The sequence below is a fragment of the Trachymyrmex cornetzi genome, unplaced genomic scaffold (assembly GCF_001594075.2).
Source record: "Trachymyrmex cornetzi isolate Tcor2-1 unplaced genomic scaffold, Tcor1.1 scaffold16, whole genome shotgun sequence".
Lineage (NCBI taxonomy): Eukaryota > Metazoa > Arthropoda > Insecta > Hymenoptera > Formicidae > Trachymyrmex > Trachymyrmex cornetzi.
The window spans coordinates 7,046,290-7,056,924 of NW_017296201.1; the positions used below are offsets into that span (position 1 = coordinate 7,046,290).

The 10,635-nt window shown below is 36.2% G+C and overlaps 1 protein-coding gene across 1 annotated transcript; it reads left to right on the forward strand.

Moving 5' to 3' along the window:
- The first annotated feature begins 3,321 nt into the window (after window positions 1-3,321).
- On the forward strand, window positions 3,322-10,406 carry Cdc27 (cell division cycle protein 27). Its single transcript, XM_018504141.1, has 13 exons — window positions 3,322-3,503; window positions 4,679-4,754; window positions 4,862-5,009; window positions 5,085-5,468; window positions 5,693-6,014; window positions 6,075-6,263; window positions 6,436-6,682; window positions 6,766-6,946; window positions 7,327-7,552; window positions 7,650-7,777; window positions 7,873-8,194; window positions 8,275-8,422; window positions 8,638-10,406. The coding sequence occupies exons 1-13, from the start codon at window positions 3,480-3,482 to the stop codon at window positions 8,763-8,765; spliced, it is 2,523 nt and encodes an 840-aa protein (XP_018359643.1). The 5' UTR covers window positions 3,322-3,479; the 3' UTR covers window positions 8,766-10,406.
- Window positions 10,407-10,635: the final 229 nt, after the last annotated feature.

Consider the following 10,635-nt stretch of genomic DNA (forward strand, 5'->3'; position numbering starts at 1 on the left):
AAATCGGTAACTAGTAACGGTAACTTGTTACTTTTTCTATTCGGTAACGAGTAACTGTAACTTGTTACTTTTAAAAAGTAACTTTCCATTCCCTGGATAAATTTAAGGAAACCTTAAATACAAGGGTTTTACCAACGTCAGTTAAGCTTGTCCGTCGATTAACTTTATCACCAAAATAGAAAACGAACAAAGCCCAGTTGTAGTGGATATAGTAGGTAGGTGTAGTATACCCAGACAGCACACAATATTTACAAAATATTTAGAAATATTTATAAGATTTATTTTAAATATTTTGTAAATATATATTTATTTGTGGTTTTAGATTGCACAGATCATAAATATTTATTATAAATATTATGAAATACTTATTAGAATAGTTATAGTAAATTCTATAAAAATACTTAATGAGACATTACAATCCAAGTAAAAAATACTTATCAGAAATATTTATTTATATTTATCATAATAATCAAATATTGCATAAAATATTAAGTCTATATTTTAATAATATTTCGAATAAAGCTTTATATAAAATATGTATAAAATATCTATATAACATTTCAAAAAATAAATATTTATTATAAATATTCTGTGCTGCTGGGTATAATATCTCTCGATATATGTATACATATATGTATGTACACTCGCCGACTAAGGCCCAGTTTCACAACTGACGGTTACCTCTTAACTCTCTCTGTGTGTGTGTGTGTGTGTGTGTGTGTGTGTGTGTGTGTGTGTGTGTGTGTGTGTGTGTGTGTGTGTGTGAGAGGTTCAATTTATTCATTATCTCTTTTCAATTCTAGAATTGGAAAAAAATGAAAGATAAGTTGAACCTCGGTTAAGAGTTAACCGTGAGTTGTGAACCTGGGCCTAAATAGGTTTGTGAGTCATTCAGTTAATTGTAAATAGGCCTGTTCTTTTTGACTGAACTTTTGCACTAGTTCACCTTTCTTCCTTTTCTCTCCAGCAGGAAAGAAGAGGAAGAAAGATGAACTGGTGCAAAAGTTCAGCCAAAAAGAACAGGCCTACTAATTAATCATTTTTACACCATGTATTTAGCCGAAAAAAATTAACCGGAGGTAAATTTTCAATGTGAGAAAACAAATTTGAAATTACAAAATAATAACGTCGAAATATATAAACCTTAACAAATAAAAACGTCTGAATATCCAATGATAATGAATAAGTTGAACCTCGGTTAAAAATTAACCATCAGGACTGCGTTCGAAAACATCACCAGAGTGCCCCCGCGTATCGTATTATCTTTGTTGCTCACTCAGTGTTAAACAAGGATAAAATAATACACGGAGACACCCAGTGATGTTTTCGAACGCAGCCCAGCTGTGAAACTGGGCCTGAGTCATTCATATAGTTATAATTAACGACATAAAAATCACATAATTAATCGAAATATAGATTAAAGACGCTACAGCGCTTCGGCAGTTCCGTCAGGCACTATCGTCAGTCTCTCTAGTATTTCGATATTCCTGGGCGTATTATAGAATTGTTTAGAATGGATTCTGATCAAAATAAATTAATTATTTCTCTTGTATTTTTTAAAGAAATTGTAGGAAAACGAAATAATTCCGATCGGAACCCCATGGAGTCCCACGAAGCGTATTTGCCGCATATCACGTAACCGCACAACCAATCAGAAGCGATCCGCTGCTGTGTTTCGTGTCTTACCGATTACTGATTGGTTATGTCGGCTGCAGATCAGCGCGATTTTCATCGCGTACGATACGTGATATCCAATGAGCGTATAGCTTTAAGCGGGGAGTACAGACTCTTGCATAAAGGCCCGTCTACAATACACGGAGTAAGAAGTAAGAGTAAGAAATTGACCAATCACAGTCGAATGTGAGAAGAATAATCGACTGTGATTGGTCAATTTCTTACTCTTACTTCTTACTCCGTGTATTGTAGACGGGCCTTAACGGGAAAGGGTCCTCTACATAGAAGTCGTAGATGGTCGTGGAGTCTTAAGTCGTAGGAGACTAACCAATCACAATTAAATATAATGCCTGTTTTACAATAGGGTCGCAAGTCGTTAGCCGTAAGAAATTGGCCAATCACAGTTAAATGTGAGAAGAATAATCGACTATGATTGGTTAATTTCTTACGGCTTACCGCTTACAACTATATTGTAGAATAGGCCTAAGGAGAATACTCGATTGGAATTGGTCAGTTTCCTACGGCTTAAGACTCCACGGCCGTCTACGACTTCTATGTAGAGGACCCTTAAGGCTCCGATTGCACACATTGCATGTTGCACACATGCGTCTTTAATTGACCAATTTAAAAATAAAATATTCTCATTGGCAAAGCAGTGAAAAATTACTAGGCACTAGCTGATATGAGTGGTGTGTGCAATCGGGATTGTAGGCAAACGAGATCCTCCCTACATAACTCATAACACATAATGCATAAGAAAATGTACCAATCGAAGTCCTTCGTTTCCTTCCTTTCCATGAAATAAAGAACTCTAATTGATTCAATTTCTTATGCCTCATGTGTTATGCGTTATGCAAGAGTCTGTGCTCCCCGCTTTAAAATGAGAACATCGGTAAAGCTATTCGTTCATTGGATATCGCATGTCGCACGCGACGAATATCGCGCTGGTCTGCAGCTGGCATAATAAATAAAAGTATGTTTTTATGAACCACTCAATCGGCTGTATCAGCGATAAAAAGAATCATGTTGTCAAAATTGATGAATACCAAGGCCCTGCGCACAATGGAGGAAATATTAGGAACAGGAATAGATATTAAAATTTTAACCTATCAGATACCAGTTGCATCGGAATAGACGGTTTCTGATAGGTTGAAATCTTAATATCTATTCCTGTTCCTAATATTTCCTCCATTGTGCGCAGGGCCCAAGCTTCAAGTTTAACCACGTGATCCTTTTTATTAGGGCCTGAGCACAATAGAGGAATAGGAATTAGATATTAAGATTTTGACCTATCAGAAACTGATTACATCGGAATACACGGCTTCTGATATGTGAAATCTTATAGCGTTTTCGGCCCGACCGGGTTTGCACCAACCTGGGTTGGATTAATGGCGTTTTGCGCTCGCCTATTGGTAGAGCGTGTGATATCAACCAATAGGAAAGATTAATCCAACCCAGGTTGGTACAAACCCGATCGGGCCGAAAACGCTATTAATATCTAATTCTTATTCCTGTATTGTGCGCAGGCCCATACTGTAACAAATGTATTGCCAATCGCCGTGAAATTCAACGGTAAAACTTCTAACCCCCCCAGCGCTGAGGTTGGCGGCCCTTCGACCTGAGTGAGCAGTCGCTTACTTCAAAAGAATCGAAGCAAAGATGGACTCCTGAGAAATTTTTATACACACACCATTGGTCGTCCCCAAGTCTTCGGATCTTTCGGAATATTCCGCCGTTAAATTCTCACCGAGGCGCGCCCGGAGGGCCAGACGTTCTTTTATGATCACGCTCGCGGAGTGTGAACGATGATCGTGCAGGAGCCAGTGCAGGTAATGGAAGAGAAAAAGAGTGATGGAGGAGGAGGAGGAGGAGGAGGAGAGAAAAGTAAAAGTGTTGAATTTTCCTTGAACCTCCTCACCGCTGTGACATGCGAGATTTTGTACATCGGGCCGCATCCACACGTTGACGGCTCGCCGATCGGGCGTGTTCGTTCGCACCTCGACGGCTTTGATCGCGTCAAACGACTTCTAGGATGGTCGCCTCTTAAAGGCAGGATCGTCTCTTAAAGACAGCTCTTTCGCCCTCGTTATTTATTCGACTTTAATGGTACTCTAAACATGCAACTTTGAGTCTGTTTGCCTCGTCGCAGAAAAACGAGCAGAGCAAAGGAGGGTCTCGGCTATAAATAATCGTGAAATTTTGCTATTCTTCAGAATTTCGATAGATGGTCACTTGAGAATTAAATATGGGAAAGAAAATGTTTTTAGAATTTATATATATCCATTATGATCTTCCAGATTATTAACAAAATTAACTTATTACGTTATGCTTGCAAATTATATTAATAAATTTGAATATTACATGTATCAGATAAATAATAAGATGCTATTACTCTTAGAATTAAATGTAATAAAGTATACATTGTACGCCATCTTATCAATTCAAAGAATATTAATTGAATATATTTTATAGCATTATATATAGATATTTAAAATAATTCTTTTAAATATGCATTTTAAAGACTAAAGGCCAGTTGTTCCACCTTTTGGTAAATTTTACCTGTTGGGTATAAGTAGCAAGATTACCCAATCACATGCGTGGATTACCAAATTTACCTTACAGGTAAAATTTACCAAAGGTGGAACAATCGGCCCTAAGTAACATTGAGTGCATCCAGAAGCAGGACCGCTTGCTGAACGTTCAGTAAGCTTTTGACATATCCCGTTAGAACTAAAAATATAGACAAAACAAATACAAAAGCTCACTGAGCATTCAGTGAGCGATCGTGCTTCTGGATGCACCTATTAACATATATCATTTATGTAATAATGTATAGTAAAGAACTACACTTCTCTCTAACATTACATTGAAATCAGAAGACTTATAGATATATATTACATTACTCACAAGTATTTTTTTCTAAATATTTTTTTATTTAATTAATTATTTATATTGCTATTGCATGATCAGTTACCAAGGTAAATGTTGAATTTTCCAATTTTAGGCGGCCATATGGCATTGTTTAAATCATTATGCTTATCCAGACGCTATATTCCTGGCGGAACGGTTGTGTGCAGAAGGTAGCATCATCTACTTTGTTTATTAATTGCATTATTCTCATATTTTTATAATAAATTTGATTATATTTATATATACATACTAATGTACTATTACATCAATATTATAGTGGACACGGAGGAAAGTTTGTTTCTTTTGGCAACATGTTACTATCGTTCTGGTCGGGTTAGGCAAGCTTATGCTTTATTATCCCAGAAGGCACCCAACTCGGCACAATGTAGATTTCTACTAGCAAAATGTTGTTATGATTTGGAAAAGTAAGTAACATAACATTTTCTTTTTATTGCGCTCTGTATATTGAGAACATGTGTTAATCTTTTAAAAATTTCTAGATATGCGGAAGCAGAAGCTGCGATAATTGGTGGATATTATAAACAACTGAAAAATTTGGAAGAAATAATAACTCAGTTTGGAGAACAGGCATGCTTTTCTTTGCAGATAATAGCAAAGATTTATTATAAAATGATGCGAACTGCGAGAGGCAATGAAGCCCATAAGCTGGCTTTGAAATTAAATCCCTTCCTCTGGCACTCGTTTGAAGAACTTTGTAATGTTGGTGAGAAGGTGGATCCTGCTAAGGTTTTTCAGTTAGATAAATTAGACTCTTTCGCTATGTGCCATGGTACTGTATCCACGCTTAGCTACGTCACTGAACCAGATCTTATCGTACCTGGAAATAATGGTAACAATACACCTATATCGAATGGCACTAACAGGTACATACATAATTATACATTATAATTTTATTGTTAATTAATAGTTTATCAATATAATAATCATTAATTAATTGACTCCGTTGAATAAATCCAAAATATGTTTAGTGCCTATTCGAGTCTATACACCAGATATAATTGTGTAAATAAGTCCTTTATTATAATCTTCAAAATAGTTAAACATTAATAGTTTATTAATGTTTAACATTTTATTTTGTGCATTACAGTACACCCGTGACGATAGCATCAACGCTGATAAATGGCGGCCAGGTACCTCAGGTGCGATTGTGTTCCTCTATAGAGGAGTCGCCACAAAATGCGTCGATTCACTACAGCAATTGTTCTTCGATATCGCCGAGGACGAAACTATCGCGTTATCGCAGTATGTTCAGTAATTCCATGAGTCCACTCACGCCTAGCTTCGGTATCTTACCGTTGGAGAACAATACACCCGAGCAGACAATTCCACCTTCGCATACGACTCTCACAGAAGCCAATGACCAAAAGAGCTTGGCAAAACGCGTCAGTAGTCTAAGAGCTCATGTAGGGGTGAGTGCAATCTTTCAGTACCGTAATGCGTACAGTAACTAATTTTTTTGCATCTTTTAGCAATTAATGTCAAGAAAAGAAACACCGTTGCAACAAGGCAAATCAGTATTTTCCCAATCGGGTAATACAAGCAATACTGCCAATATTGTGACAGTAACAGCAGCTAATCCGACTTCACCTCCATCACCGACATTTCAGGGCACCAATGTTAGACGATCGTCGCGTCTTTTCAGCCATAATTCCGTAAAGGTACAATTTTTTGTTTTATTCTACTTCTGAACTGAAAATTGTAAAATTCACATAAAAATATTATTAAGCACCCATCTTGATTAATTCATTTATTTTTTAATTATATTCTTTATCGGTGTCTATTACACATTCTATCGATTACTGTCGATTTGATATGACACATATATTTCAGGAAAACAATAAGTCACCTAATAGGAATAAATTTGCAACTCCAAAGTCTCCATCTCGGAAGACGAAAGCGAGACTAGCCAAAGCGAATTTAAACAAAACCAACTTTAATGAGTTAAACGAGAGAAATAGGAACGAAAAGGAGAAAAGCGAAACGATCACATCTGAGAAAGCTGTGGCTAATGCAAACGCTCTTAACGCCCAAAATAATAATATTCATTCTGGTATAACATTACAAAAGCAATCAGCAGGTATGTTAATTATATTTAATTTATTTATTTGATATCTTTTGACTGTAGCATAATTTAAAATGTTTTTGTTTGTAATTTTTCAGAGGGATTGATGTCTTTGTTACGAGAATTAGGAATGGCGTATCAGCACTTGAGTCAGTTCAAATGTACGCATGCGGCTCATATACTAAGTATACTGCCGTCACGACACTACAATACGGGCTGGGTACTTTCTATGTTAGCTCGTGCACATTTTGAAATGATGGATTATAAAAAGGCTGCTAGGTAATAAATTTATATTAATTATTACTATTGAAAAAATATATTGATTTTGGCAATTTTTTCCATGCATAATGAAATAGACGTACGTTCAAACTTTAAAGCGAAAAAATGAAAAAAACGAAACGTTAGAATAACAATTACAATAACAAATTTTTTTTCTGATACATTTAAGGGTATTTTTCTGATACATTATAGGTTTGTTCGCGTCGCATGCTCCGACATACTCCAACATGCTCCAACCATAGTTCTTACTCGAGTGTGTTTGAGTAAGAGCTATGGTAGGGGTATGTTGGAGTATATCGCATGCGATGAGAATAAATCTTGTATTTCTCTTTAATTCTCTTTTTTTTTAATTCTGTTTGCTTCATTTTTTTCGTGCAAAGTTATTTCGCTGAAGTGCGACAGTTAGAGCCACAGAGGACAGAATTGATGGAGATTTATAGCACTGTTCTGTGGCATCTACACGCAGAAGTACAGTTGTCTACGCTTGCTCAAGATCTAGTTTCTCAAGACCGTAATTCGGCAGCGGCATGGTGCGCCACGGGCAATCTCTTCTCGGCGCAAACGGAACACGAAACTGCGATCAAATTTTTCCAAAGAGCTATTCAGGTAATGTGCGTTAATCTTAATCGTAATGTGAATGTTAGCAGTGCATATACGACTTATTTTATTGAAAATAATATACCATTCTCTGATTACTTATTAGGTGGATCCTAATTTTCCATACGCCTATACATTACTAGGGCATGAATACGTTTTGACTGAGGAACTAGATAAAGCGATTACTGCTTTTCGTAACGCCATCAGACTCGATCCCAGACATTATAATGCATGGTAAGTACTAAAAAATTTCGTTACTATCATAATGTTTCATATTTTTTTATTGCCGTCTGAATTTGTATGTAAAACATTTCTCCATGTCATTAAAGGTTCGGATTAGGAACGATATTTTCGAAACAGGAGCAATATAGTTTAGCGGAGTTACACTTCAAACGGGCCTTACAAATAAACCCGCAGAATTCTGCATTGATGTGTCATATAGGTGTCGTGCAACACGCCCTGAAGAAAACCGATCAGGCGTTGAAGACTTTGAACACCGCGCTAATGAATGATCCGGATAATACTTTATGTAAATTCCATCGTGCGAGCATCAACTTCTCTATTGGTCGACATATGGAAGCTCTAAGAGAATTCGAGGAGCTAAAAAATATTATACCCAAAGAATCTCTAGTCTATTATTCGATAGGAAAAGTAAGTGATCAGTTAATCGAAACAGATTTTTTTTTTATTTTAACGCCTCTTATATAAATATACCTTTATATTTGCAATAGGTGCATAAAAAATTAGGCAATACCCATCTTGCGTTAATGTACTTTAGTTGGGCAACGGATTTAGATCCAAAGGGTGTTAATAGTCAAATTAAGGAGGCTATATTGAGTCCAGGTCAAGGAGATGATGACTCTCCGCCGACACAATCAGGTATGTAGTTATCAGATATAGTGAGAGAGCTATACGAAATTTTAATTATTTAGAACCTTAAGATCATTTATGTTAAAAATATTATTTGCTATATATTTTATATTTATATAAGTAAAATAGTTCATAATATTTTTATCACACAAATATGAATTATTAATAACATAATGATTTATATAATTAATTTCCAATTTCACAAAATTATTGTATTCTTATAGATGAACAGCAAGCACAAAGTAACTCAATGGAACAGGATATTGAACCTAGTAGAGAAGGAAGTGTCGCGCCACTTGCCGGAAATGTCTCGGTCGAACCTCATGCCGATGACAGCGACGACAGTTTATGAAAACGATATGCAAGAAGACTTCTGTGAAAAAGAGATGGAGCGTTACTACCCTCATTATCAGTCATCCAAATCATTTTTCGCCAATCTCGCTTTGCTTAGTCGGAGTCGCTGATGCGCGATCATTGATTTAAATTGAACGGTTGTCGACATCTTTGCAAACTATTCCATACGATATATATAATTCGGTTAAAAAGAATTATTATATTTTTCCGCATCATCAAATTTTCCTTTTATCTTGCACAAATTCGGGGATTCTTATATACACGGATGCGATGTCTTCGCAAAGATAGAAGACTCGCATGTCGTATCCATCGACTGTATATTACGCGTTCGCCTCTGTATATTTTTTTACGATTGTTTGATTATCTTTTCTATTTTTTCATGCGCTCTTAATCATCTTTCTCTTTCTTGTACCTCGTCCCGTTTCGCGAATAAGTCGTTTTAAATCAAACGTGATTCAGAGACGAGAACTCGTAAAGAGTTTGGCTTTAATCAGGCTTGATTATAATAAAGAAGGAAGGAGAAGGATCGATTTAATTCGCGACGAGATATTAAAGATTTACGGTTGAGTAGAGACTGTATCACGTTGAGATAAGGTGAACGAATATAACCGTAAGCATGTCATATATAGTTAGGTAATATGATTAATTGTTCGCGAATAAGGAAGAAGAGTCTTGTGTAAATGTAAATTATTATTACTGTGTATTTACTGCTATGATTACTATTATCATTACCATTATTATTTGTATGATTATCATTGTTGATTTAGTGATTGTGAAGGTATCGTTGGCTGCTCGGCGTCAGAGCGGCCGCTAGACGATCGTGCAATTCTCGTCATGAAGATCCCCTCGGTTGATCGAACATACGAGTCCGAAACACCGCGACTGCGATTTCGGTGGTTCAGTAATCGCGCGATTACATTCGGTTTTTCGATCTCGATCTGATATCCGGAATTTAGCATAACTCGCCTCGCAAATGTCTATATATATATATATATAGAAATACTCGTCGGATTATATTCTTAATAGTGCTGGACAGAATTTATGATGTTTACGGCGTCGGTCTTCGTATCGATATTAAGTGTACAATGCAAATTGTGTCGTTACTCCTCGAATATCGTCGAATTTGCTGGAACAGAGATCGCAACGTGTTGCATTAGGAGGAGAGAACGGCGTATATATAAATAATATACGTTTATTTTAAATGAATTGAGTTGTGATCCTAGTGTGCTGGCATCCGTCGCGCGTGACTGTAACATTTTATATTGTACACGTAATTAAACGAAAGACGTTACACGGAAAAAAAGAAAAAAATAAGTTGTACACAAGTCGTCGACTAAAAAATACGTCTGTGTGATGCACGCAGATACGCGTATCCTGTTTCTTCCGCTCCTTTAAACAGGATGGATACTCTACACGATTTTAAAGGGTGGTTTCTCACGTGTAAAGTGAATTTAAGACGAAAACTTCATATAACGTACATTTCCACATGTTTAAAATTTCATCAAAATAATCTGAGTGGCTTTCGAAATTTTTTAAAAAGAATGCATTATTGGAGGTCGGAATTACGATTATGCGAGACGCAGTTCGACAGATTTTATAGTACGATAAGCGGTAATTTTTTATTGCTGAGGATGGCTCAAATAGTGAGCCGAAACGTACAAAATTGAATTTGTGACATATTTATAATAGATATTAGCATTGCGCAATATAGTATCCAGCGCTGACTCCTAACGCCCATTTGTATTTTGCCGTTATTTTTTCATTGAAAAAGAATCTTTTCCTTCAACTTTGACACCTTCTCTCTTTGATTTGAAACTAATCAAACTACTGTTTTGTGTGTGTGTGTGTGTGTGGGGGGGGGGGGGGCA